The sequence below is a fragment of the Corvus cornix genome, chromosome 17, assembly GCF_000738735.6.
Source record: "Corvus cornix cornix isolate S_Up_H32 chromosome 17, ASM73873v5, whole genome shotgun sequence".
Taxonomy (NCBI): Eukaryota; Metazoa; Chordata; class Aves; order Passeriformes; family Corvidae; genus Corvus; species Corvus cornix.
The window spans coordinates 2,665,821-2,685,341 of record NC_046346.1 but is presented as its reverse complement, the minus strand read 5'-3'; the positions used below and the strand labels follow the sequence as shown (position 1 = coordinate 2,685,341).

Sequence of the window (19,521 nt, the reverse complement as noted above, 5' to 3'; positions counted from 1 at the left end):
CCATCCCTGGAAGTGTTCAAGGCCAGTCTGGACAGGGCTTGGAGCCTGTGGAAGGTGTCCTTACCTCTGGCAAAGGTTGGGAACTGGGTTATCTTTAAGCTCCCTACTACCCCCAACCAGTCTGCGATTCTGTGCTCATTGAACTGTTCAAAATTGAAGCTTTAGGCTTAATCTAGGCAACTTCTAAAATTTCTTTAAGTGTAAAACGTTTATTTTAAGCTGCTTTTCAAAGGCCGCCGGCATCCCGTGTCGCGACAGCCGCGGCTTTGCGCGGTCGCTGCTCTCTCGCCGCCGTGCGGGCGGGCGCTCCGCGCTCCTCCGGCCGCCGGGGGGCGCTGCGGGCGGGGCGGGCCCGGCCCAGCGCTGCCCCCGTTGCTACGGCCGGGCCGGGGCGGCCGCGCCGGGACCGTCACCGGCACCGAAACGGGCACCGGCACCGAAACGGGCACCGGCACAGAAACGGGCACCGGCACCGACGCTGCGACTCAGCGTGGAGGAGCCGTGAGGAGGAACCGGTGAGGCCCGCGGCGGCGGGGAAGGGGCGGCCCCGGCGGGCGGGAGGCGCGGCCGCTGTGAGGGCCGGGGCCGGGTCCGTCCTGCCCGGCCGGGGGATGCCGGCGGCGGCCCCTCGGTGCCAAACCCGGGCTCCGGGCTGCGGTCATCGGGTGTTGCCCTCCCAGGTGCAGCGGCCGGGGGAGGCTGGTCCGCGGTAGCCGCAGGAATGACGAGGTGCTTCCCTCGTGTAGAAATGTAGTCGAACCCCTTTTCCGTACCCTAAACCCACCCCTGGGGTGTTGTCTCGGTGTCAGCGGCAGTGAGCGGGGTTGGTGCAAGGCAGGAGAAGGCGGCAGCGATTTCCTGGCTGTGGGATCACTGGAAATTTCCTGGCCTCGGGCAGCCGGTGCTGCGGGCTGGTTGTGCTGGTGACGCCTGTGTACAGCAAGGACAACGAGCTGCGGTTTCTGTGTAGTTTAAATTTCCTTTCGTGCTAACAGGACACACAGCCTTTTCTCAAAGAAGGGTATACACAGCCGTGATGCTTGCAGCAGTGTGGAGGTCACTTCTCTGCTCTGCTTTTGGGGGAAAAACGGGAAATAACAGTGATTTTCTAACAAGGTCACGTTAAGGTTTGAGTTGTGCTAGAAAGAGGTTCTGCAAGGAGATGCTTTCTGACCAAGGAGTAGTCTGCAGCTCAATAACTTTTCATTCTTACATCTTTCTCTTGGGGGAATCCAGGTATCCCACGTCTTGGAATTTTGCAGACGATGCATCTGCCTGCACATTCACCTGCCCTTCATTCCCAGCTAAAGGCTGAGCTGTCTGCAGTTCCCATGTCTTGCTGGCTGAGTAAAGCCCTGTGATCCCACAGGGTGGTAAAGGGAAGGAAACCATGCTTTGAGGAAGTTTTCGTCTGGAGCAGCATCCATAGCTGGTACCTAGGGGACAATGAGTACTCCAAATGGATTTCCACAGCACTCAAGGGTGTGTCTTACTCGGAGCATGGAGGGTGGAGCAGTACAGGACCTGCAGGCAAAAAAAGCTGGAAAAGCAGCCAAGAAGGAGGCTGGGGGCGAGGGGGCACCTCCGAAAATAAGCACGTCCGTAAGTGAGACCTTAAAGCTTCTGCCGGAAGAGCTCAAAGCCAATATGAAAATTAAATCGATCACTCCAAGGCCCCCTCGGAAGCCCCGGCTGGAGCGTGCTGCATCCCTGGATGAGAAGAGCTGGAGGAGGTGGAGACGGTTCAGGACAAGCCAGGAAAGTCTGACTGATCCCAACGAGACGAGCTCCTCCAACGGTTCCCTGCGGGAAGCGTCCCCCAGCCCTCCCACCAGGGGCAGGGCCAGCCCCTGCAATCCCTGCTGCCAGCAGGATTCCTTGCCCAGTTCACCAGACGCCTTGGAAGCCAGTCCCGTGGGGAAGAGCAGGGGAGGCGCCTCGGACCTGGGCAAACGAGCCTCCGAGATCTCCAGTGCCTTTGGGGGGCTCCTGCGGGGGAAGGGTTTCGCGGGGGGCAAACCCCGGCTGTCCCAAATCATGCCGGCCCGCCCCCTGCCCCCCATGGAGCTCAACGTGGCCTCCCACTCCCTGAGGACAGCTAATAGGATCGACTCAGATTGTCTGGATTACCGACATTATTCTCAGCACAAGTTTGGCAGGGTGAGCAGCAGCCTCAGCGACTCCAAGCTGCAGGGCAATGGGACACTCTTTGACAATTGCTCCACAGACTCCATGAAATCCACCTTCAGCGTGCTCACTCCCATTCGAGCCAAGGATGTTCGCAGCAGGTAGGGCTCCCCCAGCTTCTCCTGGCAGAGTTTGGGGTGTTGGCAGGGAAGGAGAATCCCACTGGGCAGGGGCAGGGAACTTCTGAGCTCCTGGAAAAGCACAAAAGCCGGTCTGTGTTATTTAACCTGCTGTGGGGACTGGAAACAGTTGGAAGATGAAGAGATTGGTACATTTGCTCCTTTTAGCTGAGTATTTTCTTAAATACGAGTTTGATTTGCTGTCAGTTTGCTTGCAATGTTTACATAATCTGTTTTGAGAATTAAGAAGCAGTAGCTGTGCAAGCCAGCAGTTGGCAAAACTATTTTTTAGAAAAATCTAAAAGTACATTGGGCTTGAACTGAAATGATAAATTGCTGAAAAAATAACACCAGATATTTTAAATTGAAATTGTCATGCAGTATTATCCAAGTCCTGTGAGGTGCTGAGCAGATGTTGCACTTGTTTGGCTTCCAGCAGGATCAAATTATGTATTGGGAACTACTCTAGTATCCCACAGGAGCTCCTCTGCCCCAGCTTTTCCAGGAGGGAAAAATCTAATCATTGATCCAAAGCACGGGAGTCAGTAGTAGAGGGGAAATAATTCTGAGATCAATTAAAGTGCTACTAACTACTAAAAAAAGCCTCAAAGATAGATTGTTACTTGTTTGCCACAGGGTTTTCTTTCCCATTCCTCCCTTAAGCAGCTGGAGCCAGGTGGGCAGTGTTGGGTTGCCCAGAACTCCCTGACATTATTCTCTCTTCGTTATTTGCAGAGCTTAAGCAAGATTAAAAATGCTTATTCAACATGCAGTCCCTGTGCCAGCATCCCTCACCTCTGTAAGCGTGTCCTTCAGAGGGGCACGTGCTGTGGGATGCATCTGTCCTTCCCAAATGGGATGCTTTGAGACCTCAGGCTCAATAAATTATTTTCTTGAAGGTGATTTGATGAGCTGAATTGAAGGAAGGATGTGAGTTTGAGTTTTTGGTTAGGGGAAACTTGATGCCGGAACACTGGAAATGGTGGAGCTGTTTTTATGTTTGAAGTAAGCTGAGCTGCTTCAAGGTACTCAAATGTAATGGAAACACAGGATGGTTTGGGTGGAAGGGACCTCAAAGGTCACCCAGCCCCACCCCCTGCCATGGGCAGGGACACCTTCCACTAGCCCAGGTTGCTCCAAGCCCCGTCCAACCTGGCCTGGAACACTTCCAGGGATGGGGCAGCCACAGCTTCTCTGGGCAACCTGAGGCTATCAAACCAATTTCTTTGTTCTCTCTCTGGATGAGTATTAGTGGGGCTGAAGACTTTGATGGCTTCAGCCTTCTCATCACCCAACCTGAGCAGCATCAGCCTCGCTATCACCCTTGTGTCCTGGCTTTGGAAGGAACTTTAGGCAAGCAGAACAATATATAAATATTAAATTCCTTCTTCTTAAAGGTATATTCTTGATTACTTCAAGTTTCAAGCATTACAAATCAGTATCCCAGCTGCCATGCCCATTCCTCAGATGCTCTTTTTTGGGTCTTCTGTCTACAGGAGCTATTTGGAAGGCAGCCTTCTGGCAAGTGGTGCCTTAATGGGAGCAGAAGAACTTAGCAGGTATTTCCCTGATCGGAACATCGGAATCTTTGTGGCCACCTGGAACATGCAGGGTCAGAAGGTAAGTGCACAGAAGTCTTCACAGGTCTTTTGACAGCAGTAAAGTTAGCCCAGCTCTACTGCAAGGATTGGGGTGATGCTTTTTTGTTCATGACTATGTTCCTTGTCAACCTGAGTCATCGTCTTTGTCAAATTGCAAGGTATTTTTCTAGTAAATCTTTGCATAACTAACACTGCTTTTCTTTCTTTTTGTTTTAAATTTCTTGTGTAATAGGAACTTCCAGTGAATCTGGATGACTTCTTATTGCCAACAGATCCAGACTTTGCCCAGGACATGTATGTCATTGGGGTTCAAGAAGGCTGTCCAGACAGGTAGCAAAAACAATGTAATGAACCATCTTCTTTTATTGTTAACTAATCATTTTGCTTTGAATTAGACTAGAAATAGTCCCCATTATGTTCTTAATATTTGCAATAATCAGTCAATTTAACAAGACTTAATTCTATTGCACGAACACCAGAGGAAATGGGATTAGAGGAAAAAGTCACAGAGATCTGTGAATCATAAAATCCCAGAATGGTTTGGGTTGGAAGGGACATTAAAGCCCATCCAGTCTCACCCCCTACCGTGGGCAGGGACACCTTCCACTAGACATGGGTGCTCCAAGCCCTGTCCAGCCTGGCCTCGAGCACTGCCAGGGGATGGAACAGCTTCTCTGAGCATGCAGAATTCCATCTTGTTGTCGGGGCAGCTGATGGCAAAGCTCTACTGATTTCAGCAGCCACCCCTTAGTTCAGTGCAGGTTCTGCTTATGACTTGTAGTTCTGTATGAGAGGGATTGCTCTGTGTGCACAATGCTGATCTCCTCTCCTGGTTGTTGTCTCCTGTACTGTCTGTGTGATCCAGCTGTTGTTCTTTCCTGCAGAAGAGAGTGGGAGATCCGCCTGCAGGAGACACTGGGCCCCCACTACGTCCTGCTGCACTCGGCCGCTCACGGAGTGCTCTACATGTCCGTGTTCATCCGCAGGGACCTCATCTGGTTCTGCTCAGGTGTGTGGGGAGCTGAAGGCACTGCTGCCAGCCTGTGCCCTGCCCTTTTCTCCCTCTCCTAACCTCCCTGCTCACTCTCAGAAGCATTGCAGTGATAGCATCTTCTTTTCATCCTTCCAGAAGTGGAGTATGCCACGGTGACAACTCGAATCGTGTCTCAGATCAAAACCAAGGGAGCTCTGGGAATCTGCTTCACGTTTTTTGGGACCTCCTTTCTCTTCATCACCTCTCACTTCACATGTGAGACATTTGCAATCTTGCTATGAGTGTCCTGGCTGAGGGAGGAGGGGAGGGAGCTGTACAGAGGTGAAAAAGCAGGACAGGCTGAAGCCAAAGCTCAGGATTGCTGAGCTGAGAAGGATAAGGGAGGAGGATTGTTTGGTAACAAACTTACAAAAGAACTGTGTTTATGGAAACAGAAATGAACTCTGCACCATTGTATCCCTTTTTCCACACTTTCTGTCATTATTATTCAGTGCAGACGCTCCCAGAGTGTCACATTTTACATGTGGAAAATGGGTGATGCCCTTCGGAAGCTCCTGGTGTAACCAAAAATGGTCATTGAATGAAAATCATTCATTCCTGGCAGTAATGGGGTTTCTGTCTTGCAGCTGGGGACAGTAAAGTAAATGAGAGGAAACTGGACTACAATAAAACCATTCAAGCCCTTACACTTCCCAAGAATGTTCCGGACACAAATCCATATCGATCCAGTTCTAGTAAGTGTGAAACCATGAGCGTGTGGGAGCCCAGATCAGCAGAGTCTGTGCATTGTCTCTCAGACTGCACTGAGAAAGAGACAAGAAAAGTTATCACTTGAGACAGTGTAAAAAGAGACCACAGCTCTTTTTGTCTGAGGGTAGTTATTATTCCCATGATTTTTTTTTTTTCTTAAAAAAGGGAATTTGAGAAAAAAATTGGGAGAGAGAAAATTCAAAAGGGAATTTTTACATGATGTATTTTTTTAGCAATATGATAACTTTCATTTAATTATTATGAATATTACAGATGTGTTTCACTTTCCAAGTGTTTTCTAGAATCAGGAATTACTTTATTTCAAAGCTTAAGAGAAGAAGCCTTATGTGACTTTGAATGTACACAGGTCAGAGCATTGTTTGCCAAATTCCATTCTCATTTCCTAATACTGTGCTGACAACTTGATGCCCAGATAAATAATTAGGTCCTTTTACTAGAAAATTGAATATACTCTTTATCTGCAGTGTAGCATTAGGTTTTTGTGTAAGTTTTAACACTTCTGTTTTATCCTGGCTTTTTAATTCCCACATTCAGTGGTGATCACAGGTAGAAAACATACTCGGTGTCACATCTCCTGGTAGTGAAAAGAATGAATTTCCTCGAACACATTCAGCAGCATCCCTTGAACATTTGTGGTCTGAATTTGCAGGTGATGTCACAACTCGGTTTGATGAAGTTTTCTGGTTTGGTGACTTCAACTTCCGGCTGAATAAGGATCGGGAGACTGTGGATTCCATCCTGAACCAGAACCCGAGCACAGATGTGTCCAAGCTCCTGGTGTATGACCAGCTGACCAGTGAGATGAGTCGGGGTAAGGGGCAGCTGTTCATCTCCCTCCTCTCCAGGAACAAAGATACCTACACACAGGAGTAACGTCAGCCCAATCCCCATTTCCTGGAGACCTTTCCTGCTTTCTTTGGTTAAGTTCCCTAAAAAAGGGAGTCAGCAGTTGTGAAATACAGTGGCAGTGTGTCAAGGGACCTTTTGCCATAGCAGTTTGCTCTGTATAATGTAACCTCCCAGGCCATTTGCTGCTGTTTCATCTGACTCCTCTGTAACCTGGGCATCGTTCTGTCCCAGTGTCCAGGGAATTTAGATTTGAACAGCATCTGCAAAGCAGCACGAGCTTTCAGTGGAAGGGGAAGTGCATGGATCAGCTGTTCTTTGTTCAGTTGGCCACTGACTAAACAGCCACTGGGTATTTTTTATCCTCTCTAGTCAGGACTGGAGCTTGCTTCCTTTCTGGAGCCCAAGCCCAGGTTTTTCTGGGATGTACATGGCTGTTGTTTCTAGCCAGCATTAGTAGACACAGTGCCCAGTTGTCAGGAAGGAGCAGTTTGTTCATGCTGTTCTCCCCTTCCCTCACAGGGTCTATTTTCAAAGGATTCCAAGAGGCTGATATCCATTTTCGTCCTTCCTACAAGTTTGACATAGGAAAGGACAGCTATGACACCACTTCCAAGCAAAGGACTCCCTCCTACACGGTAAGGGATGATTTCAAAAGTCAAAGGGGATTCAGTTGTGCCGAGATTCGTTGCTTAAGGGCAACTGGGACTTGTGGAAGAAAGGACTGTTGAATTTGTGAGCACAGGGAGAGTTTGGCACAGCCTGTTAACCTTATTTTCCCTGTTTGAGTGGGCTCTCCCCTGTGCTCAGAGCTAGCACAGAAGAGCTATTGGAACCAGACACTTCATGAATGGATCCCCATCCAAGACACCTTAATTCCATTGAGTGGAGTGTGATAAATGAATGGATTTGTCTCTTGTGAGCCAGTGCTGCTTCCCAGGGTGGGTGATGTGCAGAGGGAGTCACCATCACTGTCCCCTGTCTCCCTGTCCCCAGGACCGGGTCGTGTTTCGCAGCCGCTACAAGGATGACATCCAGGCTGTCAAGTATTCCTCTTGTCCTGTCATCAAAACCTCGGACCACAGGCCTGTGTTTGCCTTGTTTCGTGTGAAGCTGAGGCCTGGCAGAGACAAGTGAGTAGCTCCTTATGCAGCTCCACTGACTGCTCATGGCTCCAGTGATCTCAAGGATATTCTGTGTCTATCCCTCGTAGTTCCCTGCAGCCTGTTGCAGTTTTACCCAGTACATGCCCATGGTCAGAGCAGTAAGAGCTTAAACCTTGCACTGACAGCTGAAATCCCTGCTGCCAGGTCCTTTAATCCTTCTGAGGGGGATAAACAGAGCCCACTGGAATTGAATATAAACCTGTGTTTTATCTGGGATGCAGCTCTTTGTTTTCCCTGTCAGCATGGGCAGATTTCCTCTTCCTCGTTCCCTCTTTGGGATCAGTTCTGTTTTCCTTCCCCAGTGGTGGCTGCATTTCAGCACAGCTGGATGTCAATGGAGTATTTTGAGATCCTCCAAGTTCTTAATGTCCTACTGTAGCCTGTTGCATTAGCAGAACTCTATAAAAAATGTGGTTAAATCACTGAAATTATTCTCTTTTTTGTGAGTAACAATGGTCAGGGTTTTCAAGACCTGAGTATCAAGAAAAGTGATTTCTCAAAGTATTTAATCAACAGTGCAATTACAAATGGGAATTTTTGTTTATGGATATTAATTACCCATTAAACAGCAGTGTGTGATGGGCTGTTCAGGTTTCCTCTGGCCTCCCTAAAACAGACCAAGGTAAGAATTGTTGAGGTGAACCACACCAGTGAGTACACCAAATTAGCAGTAACCTGGTTTAGCTTTTCAAATGAGTGGGCTTTAGTTTAGAGTCATAAAGTCAGTCCTCTATATATGAATGCAGGCCAGTTCATGCTAAAATTTAAAGTTTCCCTTTTACATTGCATTTCCCTTTTACAAACCAACATTTTAAAGTACTGTGAAAAACCTTAACTTGTTGCCATGGAAGAACAACTCTTGTTTCTCCCACAGCAGTAGCTGAATGCCTTAAGAAAGAAAAAATTAGCTTTGTGGCCTTTGTTGTATGAAGTAGTAGGGAAATGCAGGGCAAACAAGAATGCATTCATGCCCTGACCTGCTGGCTTGTGCTTCTGTTGCAGCATCCCACTGGCTGCAGGGCAGTTTGACAGAGATCTGTATTTAATCGGAATAAGGAGGCGGACTACAAGGGAACTTCAGAAACGCCTGGAACAAAAGGACCAAAGATCCAGCAGCATATGTAGCATTTCTTGAGCTGGGAGCTCTGCAATGCTCGTGGTAGAGGTGCTCTGAAAGAGGATTTCAGGCCTTGGCAAACTCTGCAGGGAATTGTCTGCTTAAGCACCTCTGGCAGTTGCTGTGGCTTGTGAAGAATGTCTTAAACCTCATCCTGGATTCATTTGCATGAGCTAATCCATGTAGCTCGAGTGCTTCTGCCGAAGAAAAGGAGTCAGTTATTTAAGACATCCATCCCAACTGGTGTAATTGATTTCTTTTTAACCAGACTATCTTAGGAAGCCACTGGGTGCAGACCCTTGGTTCCCCTCCATGCAGGGGCACAGCTGCTGGAACTGGCATCACCCAGGGCAGGGGACCTAAGAAAAGCCTGCAGAAAGGTGAATTCCGTTTGTCTCTTTGGTTTGATCAGGTTCACTTACATCCAGTGTGGGGTTGGGTTTGCTCCTTCTCTGTAGCCAAGCGTTGGTATTCTGTACAATGAGTAACAGGGACCAGTTCATGGCCTTGGGCAGTTCTGTGTCTGGATGGTGCTCCTGTGTTGGGCTTTTTGGGTCCTCTACAGCAAATTGTGTGTGAATGTACTCCTGTACATTGAAGTGTAGAAACATTGCCTTTCAATAACCATTCTCTAGGCCTTCTGTTACTAAGGGGGTAAATACCAAACTCTCAGGCCATATATTTGTCTGCTGAGACTGCTTGAAGCAATCCCTTCCTGAACTCACTTGTCCTCCCCAGGGCTGATTAAACACTACCTGCCTTCAGCAGCAGGAGCTGGAAATCATGGTCTCAGAACAGGCACTGTGTGATGCTTCACCAAAGTGATGTCAAGTGAGTGCACCAGGGAGGTTTGCAGAGCAACTGCAGCCACTCAGCTCCACACAGCTCCATTACCTCCAATCACAGTCAATTCCTTTTGGTTTTATTTTTCCAAATCAGTAAACTGTGAATAACTTGCTATTTTTGAAGTAGTGTTGTCTTAAGGCTATATATACTACAAGGACCAGTATGGCACTGGTAAAATGTTAAGTACAGCTAATAATTAAGAACTCCTCATGGGCACAGATGGGATCGTTAATCACCTTAGGACCTAAAACATCATGCAAACACCTTGGAGGAAGTGCTGCTGACTATGCAACCTGTCCAAGACAGGCTCCTGTTCTGCGGTACATTTATGGCACTGACCTGTCTGTAGCCATCAGGTATTTGGATTTCCTTTCTTTTTAAAGGAATAAAAATAAATTAATGCAATACCTTAACTGAGAACCAGCTTTTATTGTTGTCAGAACCAGAGTTCTTTGCATGGTGCATGTTTGGGTGACCTGGGCCATTTGTCTTCAGCTGGAGGAGCGGGACAGATTTCTCTGGAATTGTTTGCATTGAACAAAGTATGTTCCACCTGCCAGTTCAAGAAACCCTTGGCAGATGAATTTCAGAACTCTTACTACTTGCTTCAGTTGTTCAGAGGTCTCTTTATTTCCTCACAAACATACACAACAACTGAACAGGACTTCCACACTGTGGGCTCTGCAGGAAGCAATGCAACATGTTTTCTTTTGAGTTGCATGAGGAAAGGACGGGGTAAAGCAGGTAACAGCAGCCTCACAGTGCTCTGCTCCCAGCTGGATTGCTCCTTACCATACACATCTAGCAGTGAAGTGCTGCAACACAGCTGTCTTGTATTTTTACACCCATGTATTAGGGGATTATATAAATCCAGTGTTTTATTCCTCTTTTGAGTCTCCATTTCTTCAGTATGCCATACATGTGGCACTTGGCTTTCTGTGACATGGTGTCAGTCAAGATCACATTTCTAAATGTTGTCATTTTATCATCTTGCCTTTCAGTTGAGCCACATCTCTGCTGTGAGACTGATGATTGTGTCTTCTTTTTGCAAGGCCTTAAGTCCATCTGGGTGACACTGAGGAAATGAGGCACAAGTTTAAGGTGCAGCAGCAGCAGCAACTCATATTTTAATAACTGTATAGCAACGCTGGAGGAAAAGAACTTTTATTCTTTAGCACAGTTCATGTCCAAGTGAAAAACCTGAAGAATAGGATCATTCTCATTCTCAAGCAAGTGTCCATTATGTACAGTACCTCTGCAGAGGAACTCCACAGAAAACTGGTTCTGTCATGGGTCTGCTTCCCTCAGAGCTCTAGCAAGATGATGAAGTTATTCCCAGGTGGGTGACTCCTTGTCAGATGGTGAATTACACTGATGAAATGGATCCATGATTTGTAACAAAACCTGGATTGCAGGACATTTTTGCCAAACTTCACTGGGGACAATAACTATTATTTTCCTAATTTAGTCTGACCAAGTCTTTGTTCACCTTGGTAACAGTTATAAATATTCTTTCAATTCAGACACGTAAACCAAGCTCTTTAAGGTGCCACGCATTCCTCAGGAAGGGCACACTGGGGCCTCGTGTGACAGCCCCACTTCCACTGCTGGGGTGATGAAGAGGCAGCACAGCAGTGACTGACTGCTCAGAGATGTGCTTTCACTGTAGTGATGAATATTTTGGCTTGCTCTGTTCTCCCCAAAGCCAAGAGAAGGGTGTCAACACCATCTCCTCTTGTGACCTACTCAGAGGCTCAAACTCCTCCTCTGGAGCCAGGGCTGGCTCCTTACACGAGCTCTTCACAGTCCAGTGCTCCAAAGCAGCTTTGCTCAGCTCCATGGTTGCACAGAATGCCTGGGAGCATTGGGGGGAGGGAGGGTGGTACAGCAACATGAAAATCAAAAAAACCATTAAAAAAGAAGGGAGTCTGAGGCCGGGCAGGAGGTGCTGCTCTATCGGAAGAGGCGGTAGAGCCGCGGGAGCCGCCCATCCTTGCTGGAGAGAGCAGCCTGGATGTGCTCATACGTGGGCAGATCTGTCAGGTCACCCAGGGCAGCCACTGCTGGCTTCTTATGCAGCATCTTAGTCACCACCCTCTTGATATCCGTGGGTTTCACCTGACCTGCAGACAGAAAAAAGGCAGAGGTGTGACAACTCCACTGTGAACAGCACAAAGCAGCTTTAGGCTGATGCTCAGAAAACCAACTCCAGACCTTCTCTACCATGATTCTGGTTTTCCCTTCTGACTAAAGTAAGCCCCTGTGTTAGCTTGAAAGCAATTAAGCTCAGTCTGAAATGTATTTCTGTAGTATTTATGCCCCCAGGCTTTCAAAGGCAATTCGCCAGTGCTACAAGAATATTTTAAGTGTACCTACAGCTCCCTCAAGGCAAGGCAAAGCATTGTCTACTCACTGATGAGGGCACAGAGCTCGTGAGGTAGCTTCCTTGTGTTGGTTGCCAGAACCTGCCTCCCCACATCTTCAAAGATCACTGGCCGAGACTCCAGGTTCATCATGAGCATGGACTTGAGCTGTGTCTTTGCTCTCTCAAGTTCTACCTGTGAATGAGCAGGAAATGAAAAAAATTCTGGTTGCTGCTCTCCAATACAAGGTAACAGGGAAGAGTTCTGCAGACACCTCTCCCTTTGTGGATGCATTGCTCATGTTGCTGTATTCTTTTACAGAAATGCAACAAACTTGTCTATAAAAACCCATTGTAGCACAGTCAGTGCAATGCATTCACAGAATCCCAGACTGGTTTGGGTTGGGAAGGACCTTAAACCCCATCCAGCCCCACCCCTGCCACGGGCAGGGACATCTTCCACTATCCCAGGTTGCTCCAAGCCCCATCCAACCTGGCCTTGGACACTTCCAAGGATTATTTCAGCTCAAAGACCATCTGCAAGTTCAAATGTGCTGCTGACCTCTCCCACTGCTCCTGCCATGAGGATGAATTCCCTGGTGATGATTTCCACCATCTCCCGAACCTGGGAAAAACAGATCATGGAAAGAAGATCAGAACGATGCTTCTTGTGTCAACACCACTGCGTGGTACTGAGTGATGTGGTTACTGTTTAAGGACACCTGTCTGTGAGTACAGGACTGTACCTGTTTTGGATCTGCACTGGCATGGATACACAGGAGACCTGTGTCCTCATAGCTGTGGTGGTAAGAGGTGGCATTGTACATCCAGTGGTGCCTGTGAGTAATACAAACAGTATTTTAAAATTTAAAAACCAGAATTTACAATGCAAAAATTAAAACAAACATCATCAGTGAGCTCCCTCCTAGTGCATTTTCAGGATTCTCGGCAGTGCAATGAGAATTGTCAATCCCTGCCTCTGACAATTTATGCATGTGGCATCTACTCCCCTCTCTCCACTTGAATCCTTGAGACCAAACCCAGGACAGTACAGAGCCAATCCTGTTAATATCCCCTGATTAAAGCATGGATAGGACAAGTGGAAGAAAACAGGATTCCTGGTCACTTCTGCCCTGTACTTTCACCCTCTCAAAATGCCAACTGACAAACCAGTCCCACGTTCCAAGCAGAATAAGCTGATGTAAAACCTGGGGGGGTTGCTTTCATTTTTTTTTTCCCCATGTGAACCTGCTACAGGACTGTTTCTGCCACCCCTCAACAGCAAGACAAACCAACCTGTTGAGCACATTGAGGTACAGCCGGGTGAACATGCCCTTGCCAGGCCCTCCAGCTGAAAAAGAGCCACCACCTCCCATCATCATGTTTAGCACCGCAAAAGGAATGAAATCGTCCTCCTGGATTGCAACAAGAAACTCAGTCAGGTAATGGCAGAGTTCTCAAGGGTCTGGGGTGAGTAAAGGGGAGAAAAAAAACACAGCACAAGAGGAGTCTGAAGGTCAAGGCCTTCAGCAAAATGTCATGGAAAAAGCTGCTTGTTTTTATGTGCAGCAGCAAAAATGTTAATGTCTGTGTAATGTCAGTGTTCCTGGGATTCTCCAAGTACAGGGCATCCAAAATGCAGGACTTTAGGTTAATACTTACTAAAAATGAGCAGCTTTCTAACCCAATCATGATGTGGGTGAGCTCTGGGATAGGAGTAGGGCCCAGACTCACATCTGACATGTCTTTTTCCACCTGTGGGAAGAGCAGACAGATTATTAACACCAATTTTCCCTGTTGTACCCAGTTTGATACATTCCCAATAATTACCACATCACAATTAACAGCTGCCATGGCCAGTTTGGGCTCATACTCATGAAATGTAACTTTAGAAAAGCAAAAGCCTGCAGAGAAATGAGCAAGATGCTTGATGCCACCTGCACCATTTACCTTGACGATGCCTCCGGTGTACTGAGCCACGGACCTGTCCACGCCCCTGCTCCGCCCAGTGCCCCACACGGGCTCCACCCCCAGCAGGTATTTCCTGGCACACTCCACCAGGTGCTCGTGCTCAATCCCCACCCCGGCCAGCACCATCCTGTCTGGGGTGTAGTAACTACTCAGGTACGAGTGCAGCACGTCCCGGTCGATTTTGTCTGTGTTTTCCACGGGGCAGAACCTGTTCAGTCCCACTGTGTTGTCTCTGAAGGCTGCCTAAAAGGGAACAGAGACATTAAAGTCACAAATATCACTTCATTTTTCCCTAAACCCCCTCTCTAAACCCGTTTTTGTTTTGGAATTAAGCCCACTTCTAAGAGAGGAAAGGCTGAGCATTTTTTCGCTAATGTCAGTGCAACTCAGTAAGGTTTTGTCACCAACATCAATAAAGAGAAGTTACAGATAGATTTATTTTTTAGCTTGGGTTAGAATCTTCCACCTGTGTGGAATGCTGGATTTCAGAGTGAAGGGACAGCCAAATTCTCCCCCCCACACAAAAAAATCTGAATTTAGAACAGTCTAAAATAAACCCTGAAGCTGCCAAAAAGACCATGAGGAAGAGAATGCAGCAGGAGGCTGCACACAGGGTGGAATTTCCAGTGTGTTACCGCATGGATCATTTCTGTGAGGAGAGGCTCTGGGTCAGGTCTCATATTCAGATCCTCCAGCTCAAACCTTATGGCCATTCGGGTCATCTCAATTTCTTCATCTGCAACAAGACAAAGCAAGGGATGGCAACCCTACACAAAACACCCAGCTGCTGCAAGCTCACTTCTTCAAGAATTCTGAGCTCTTGAGAGCAAGCCATCTGTTGGAAATGTTTTTTTGAGGCAGAGAATTGTGTTCCCAGACCTGATAACCTGGGCTGGAGCGTTACATCAGCCAGCAAGTTGACCACGGTGTCCAGGCCTCTGGCATCAGCAGACACTGCGTACATGATGGTGTCCCTGCAACACAAAAAACAGGTTCTGCACTGAGAAGTCACTTCTGGGATCATTCAGTGTCACCTCAGTATCAGGAAATCACAGATGAAGCTGTTTTAATCATTAAATTATTTAATTGTTTAATCATTAAATTCAATAGATCTGAATTTTATAATCCTTTCAGGCTCACTTTTGTAGCTTCCCAGCAGCCACCGCAAATGGATTGCTGCTGCTTGGGAACAAAAAGTGGCTTTTTGTGCCCCACACCAGAAAAAAAGACTCAAAGTGTTGTCAGTGCTACAACACCAGGTAACAGCAGAAGCATCCCACCTCGATGCCTGGCAGTCACAAATGCCTCCATGCTTCTCTAAGGTGAGGAGAATTTCATCTTTGCTGCCAAACTGAGCTGTGGACTAAGAAAGAAGATACCAGTGTTATTAATTAATAAAGCAATAACTGCTTGTAACCCTTCAGCGTAGCCCAGACTATCATCTTCATCCTTTTAGTCAAATAATTTGATCACGACTTGCCAACCTTGCAGGTGAAAGCACAGAGACTTCCAAAATATAATTACAGCCGTGATAATTAACAAGAAATTAATATTCTGTGACTCTATTAACTCTGTCACCACGGTTTAAACAGCTCGAGTGCAGAGAGCCCTGAGGGTCAGGCCCTTCCTGGCTGCTCTCCCTCGCTGCCCCGTGCAGGTCTGGGAACCCCTGGGGAGTCCAGGGCAGTACTCACGGAGAAAGCCAGCTTTTCCAAGAAGTGGGAGATACCACTGAGGTATTTCGCTTCGTGTCTTGATCCCGAATTCACCAGAACTGGCATAAAGAAGAGAATAAACCAGCGTGACTTTCACACCCCCGGTCCTTACAAACAGACCCCCGGCTCGGGGGGAGCCGAGGCGACACCGCCACAGCCCTGCCCCGGCCGGCTGCCGCCAGCCCCGGCGGGTACTCACTGCCCACGGTGCAGAACTGCCCGAACTTGTTCTGGGAGGCGACGCGCAGCCCGTTCTCCAGCACCGTCACCCGCGTCTCGAAGCGCTCCCGGCTCTCGGCCGCCGCGAACACGGCCTTGGGCACGCCGGGCAGCGGGCACGTCAGCGACACGCTGGGGTACGCGCCGCCGCCGCTGTAGCTCCGGCCGGCCGCCAGCCCGCACCTGCGGGACACCGGGGACACCGTCACGGCCTGCGGGCGCACCGTGCCGGGCGCGCAGGCGGCGCCTCCGCCAAGGCCGCTACCGAGCGCTGATCCCCTCCTAGAGCGGGTCCCGAGCGCCGCCGCCCGTCCCCACCCCGTCCCCCGCGGTCCCCAGCGCCGTCCCCTCCCCGCGCGGTGCCGGGGCCGCGCTCACCGCCGGGCCGGGCCGCAGGCACCGCGCCGCAGCCACGCCATGGCCGCCGCCATCTTGCCGCCACCGGGAGCGCGGGGTCACGGGGCGGGGCGGGGCCCGCGGGGCGGGGGCGGAGCCGCGATTGGGCGAGGCCGCGGCAGCCGCGCGCTCATTGGTCCGCTCCGACGGGGGAGCCCCGCCCCGCCCTCAGGCGGCCATGGCGGCGCCGCCGCCGCTCCCGGGGGCTCCGGCCGAGCCCAACCCGTTCTCCTTCCACGAGTTCGTCCGCTCCAAGTCCCGCGACGGTGACGGGGCGGGCGGTGACACACAGGTAAGGCCCTGGGCGGTAGCGCGGTCGGGTCCCCGTCCCATCTCGTCAGGACACCCCCCTCAGCCCCGCTCTCCCCTCCGCAGGGGGCTTGGCCCGGGCCCGTCGTGCCGCCGCTCCCCGCAGTGCCCGCAGAGTCGGGGGACGAGGAGGAGGAGGAGGAATGGAGCGAGAGCTACCAGCCGCTGGCCGTAGAGGAGGCCCACCTCGTCAGTGGCGGCTCCTGCGCGGCGCCGCTCGGGGCCCCCCCGGGGCCGGGCTGTGTCCCCCTCCCGCAGCCGAGCTACGAGCAGGTGAGCGCTGCCCGCCCTCCCGGCTCCTGCCTCTGTCAGGCGAGCCCCGAGCTGCGCGCCAGGTTGTTACAGAACTCGATGTCACCGCCTGCTGCCACCAAGAGATGCTGAGGAAGAGAATTAGGTCTGGAAATGTGCTTTTCAGCATGAATCAGGTCCAGTACCTTCTCTGTCCTGCTGCCCCGCGCATGACCCAGGTGACTTCCTCGTGCTCCTGGCCCTTGAGGTCATGTTTCGAATTGGCAGCATTAATTAGCCACGTTTGCACTGGTGGTTCAGTGTCACATTCCTGTGCCCCACAGGGTTAGTGAAGTGGTTTCCAGATGGGTAAACTGAAGGTAAAATTAAGCTTGAATGTATTAGAAAGTGCAAGAATTTCCAGTGTTAAAGCTGAATGTTCTGTTGTTGATCTTGGATTGTTGGTATTGTTGCCAAAATGTACCCCAATCCTAATGAGAGGTTTTTGTTTGGGTTTTTTTTTAGCTAAAAGAAGAGAATGCTATTTTGAGAAGCAAGATCAATAAGCTTCAGATTCTGTCCGAAACTCAAGCAGACAAGTGCGTGAGCCACAGTGTGGGGGGAAATAACCATGTAAGGGGTTGGCTTAGAAGAGGTGCTCACTAGAAACAGCATCCTTAAAGAAAACAAATGGAGTTGAAATCTATCCTATTTATTAAAAACTGCATCAGCAAACCTGTCTTTTTTAATTGAAAAAGTCTTGGAAAGTTAGTAGCCAGCTGACATGTGAGTGTGTTTGTGTGTTTCTCACTCAGCTCCTATTAATGCTGGTGGATGTGGAACAGAGAAATCCCCTGAGCCACACCCCAGAACTGGAGTTCTCTGGGAAGAATTAATTTTCCTTATAACAATGAGATTCTTGATTCTTTCCTAGAATTTCCTTCCTGAAGTATTTAATGGTAAAAGTGCTTACTGGATGCCATCTATTGTTTTTTTAAGCATGAGGAAGCTTGAGAAAAAGCTTGAGGAAAACAAAATCAAAGAAGAAAAAGAAGCGCGGGATTTGGAAGCGATGGTGCAGCATGTGGAGCAGAATCTCCAGCTGATGACTGTAAGTGCTGGTCTTAGGTTTAGATCAGATGTCAGGAAGAAATTCTTCCCTGTGAGGGTGGGGAGGTTCTGCAGATGCCAGAAAGAAGCAGTGAGGAGGGAAGGAGGGGGCTGTTCCTACTTCCTAAAACATTCAGAACATGGCATGGTGTAACACAAACCATATCCCTCCAAGTTCTGTGCTGGAATCACTCATTCCCATGTAGCTCAAAGCTGCCTGGTTTAGCCTCAGCACGCTGTGGTTTCAATAATCTCTGTTCTGTTGCAGAAACGGGCTGTCAAAGCTGAGAACAGCACTGCCAAACTGAGACAGGAAAATGCACTGCTCCAGGTACAGAGCAGCATTGCTGGGGCTGCAGGGACACCTCTCGGAGTTGAGCCAGTGGAAAGGATATTGCAAGATTTTTGTAGGCTCTTGGGAAAATGCTGAGCATGTTTTCAGGTTCAGTAAAGGCTTGGGAGTTGTGGTATCCTGTCAGAAGCTGGGAGGGCCTGGATGGTGCCAGACTCTTCAGCAGTGCCCAGTGACAGGATGAGGAGCAATGGCCAGAAACTAAAAGGAGGAAGAACTTCTTTCCATGGAGGGTGTCAGAACCCTGGAGCAAACTGTCCAGGGAATGCATGGAGCCTCCCTCTCTGGAGACATCCAAACACACCTGGAAACATTCTTGTGTCACCTGCTCTAGGTGACCCTCGGCAGGGGGTTGGATTGGATATCTCTGGGGATCCCTTCCACCCCTAACGATTCTGGGAAGACACTCCCTCCAGGCAGTCTGGTTATGGGATCTAGTTGCTATTTATTACATTGTTTTATTGTATTCACTACGTCTGGATTAGTTAATTATTACCTTACACACCCATAAACTGCTGTGGGAATGTATTCATTAGTTGAGGAGTATCTGCTGGAGCTCTGTGGTTGTTTCACGTGGTTTTTGCCCGTTCCTGCCAGGCTGAGCTGAGGAATTCCAAGCTGGAGAGCGAGGCGCTGCGGGCGGGCCAGGCGGGACTGGCTGCGGCAAAGCAGAACGCGGAGGTGGCCCTGCAGCACCTGCTCCGGGTCACAGCCAGCTCCCGGGCATCCATCAGGTGAGCTGGGCTGGGACAGCTCTGCTGACACCATCCTGACACGTGGCTACATTCTGGGGTCACGAATAAACGTCCTCAGTGGGTTTTTTAGGAGTGAAACTCAGGGGTTTGTGTTGTGTGCCAGAGGAGCTATTCCGTGTTCTTACCTGCAGTGTGTTTTCCTCCAAGTGTAGGTGGTAAAAATAAGTGGAAAGTGGGAGTCTCTGAGTCTCTCCAGTCCTGATGGATCACAGAGTGTGGGCAACCCCCACCCCAGAACTGCCTGGCTGCCTGTCCCCCCATCTAACACTGCATCTCTCCCTTTCCAGGCAGCTGCTCTCCGGAGCAGAATCCCTGCAGCTCGTTGCTGATCTCCTGAAATCCATAGACAGAATCTCTGAGGTGTCAGAGGATGGACAGTGAGTGACTCACACAACACGGAGTACTTTGTTTTCATATGGAACTATTACTGAAAAGTGAATTTTTGATACTTGGC

General features: G+C 49.3%; 3 protein-coding genes across 3 annotated transcripts; 2 read left to right on the top strand and 1 right to left on the bottom strand.

Moving 5' to 3' along the window:
• The first annotated feature begins 366 nt into the window (after nucleotides 1–366).
• INPP5E (inositol polyphosphate-5-phosphatase E) lies at nucleotides 367–10,055 on the top strand. The gene is made up of 11 exons (XM_039561736.1): nucleotides 367–515; nucleotides 1,237–2,288; nucleotides 3,803–3,926; nucleotides 4,140–4,237; nucleotides 4,792–4,916; nucleotides 5,037–5,156; nucleotides 5,528–5,635; nucleotides 6,322–6,483; nucleotides 7,041–7,156; nucleotides 7,515–7,651; nucleotides 8,687–10,055. Exons 2-11 carry the CDS (start codon nucleotides 1,447–1,449, stop codon nucleotides 8,817–8,819), a joined length of 1,965 nt encoding a protein of 654 aa, XP_039417670.1. The 5' UTR covers nucleotides 367–515; nucleotides 1,237–1,446; the 3' UTR covers nucleotides 8,820–10,055.
• A 198-nt stretch (nucleotides 10,056–10,253) lies between these two features.
• PMPCA (peptidase, mitochondrial processing subunit alpha) lies at nucleotides 10,254–16,345 on the bottom strand. The gene is made up of 13 exons (XM_039561738.1): nucleotides 16,293–16,345; nucleotides 15,895–16,097; nucleotides 15,675–15,754; nucleotides 15,261–15,343; nucleotides 14,860–14,954; nucleotides 14,616–14,716; nucleotides 13,960–14,223; nucleotides 13,672–13,764; nucleotides 13,306–13,424; nucleotides 12,756–12,846; nucleotides 12,572–12,634; nucleotides 12,061–12,205; nucleotides 10,254–11,770 (listed from the first exon to the last, which is right to left on the bottom strand). Exons 1-13 carry the CDS (start codon nucleotides 16,343–16,345, stop codon nucleotides 11,601–11,603), a joined length of 1,560 nt encoding a protein of 519 aa, XP_039417672.1. The 3' UTR covers nucleotides 10,254–11,600.
• A 125-nt stretch (nucleotides 16,346–16,470) lies between these two features.
• Nucleotides 16,471–19,506, top strand: ENTR1 (endosome associated trafficking regulator 1). The gene is made up of 7 exons (XM_039561913.1): nucleotides 16,471–16,602; nucleotides 16,686–16,892; nucleotides 17,376–17,449; nucleotides 17,850–17,961; nucleotides 18,229–18,291; nucleotides 18,910–19,046; nucleotides 19,355–19,506. Exons 1-7 carry the CDS (start codon nucleotides 16,489–16,491, stop codon nucleotides 19,446–19,448), a joined length of 801 nt encoding a protein of 266 aa, XP_039417847.1. The 5' UTR covers nucleotides 16,471–16,488; the 3' UTR covers nucleotides 19,449–19,506.
• The last annotated feature ends 15 nt before the right edge of the window (nucleotides 19,507–19,521 follow it).

Excerpts from the sequence above, each read along its gene's own strand:
- PMPCA (XM_039561738.1), bottom strand. The coding sequence starts at position 16,345 with ATGGCGGCGGCCATGGCGTGGCTGCGGCGCGGTGCCTGCGGCCCGGCC. Across the intron at positions 15,755-15,894 it reads GCAGTTCTGCACCGTGGGCA|TTCTGGTGAATTCGGGATCA; the intron begins GTGAGTACCCGC and ends TCTTTATGCCAG. Across the intron at positions 12,206-12,571 it reads TGGCAGGAGCAGTGGGAGAG|GTAGAACTTGAGAGAGCAAA; the intron begins GTCAGCAGCACA and ends GCTCATTCACAG.
- INPP5E (XM_039561736.1), top strand. The coding sequence starts at position 1,447 with ATGAGTACTCCAAATGGATTTCCACAGCACTCAAGGGTGTGTCTTACT. Across the intron at positions 3,927-4,139 it reads GGAACATGCAGGGTCAGAAG|GAACTTCCAGTGAATCTGGA; the intron begins GTAAGTGCACAG and ends CTTGTGTAATAG. Across the intron at positions 5,636-6,321 it reads TCCATATCGATCCAGTTCTA|GTGATGTCACAACTCGGTTT; the intron begins GTAAGTGTGAAA and ends CTGAATTTGCAG.
- ENTR1 (XM_039561913.1), top strand. The coding sequence starts at position 16,489 with ATGGCGGCGCCGCCGCCGCTCCCGGGGGCTCCGGCCGAGCCCAACCCG. Across the intron at positions 16,603-16,685 it reads GGGCGGGCGGTGACACACAG|GGGGCTTGGCCCGGGCCCGT; the intron begins GTAAGGCCCTGG and ends TCCCCTCCGCAG. Across the intron at positions 17,450-17,849 it reads TCCGAAACTCAAGCAGACAA|CATGAGGAAGCTTGAGAAAA; the intron begins GTGCGTGAGCCA and ends TGTTTTTTTAAG.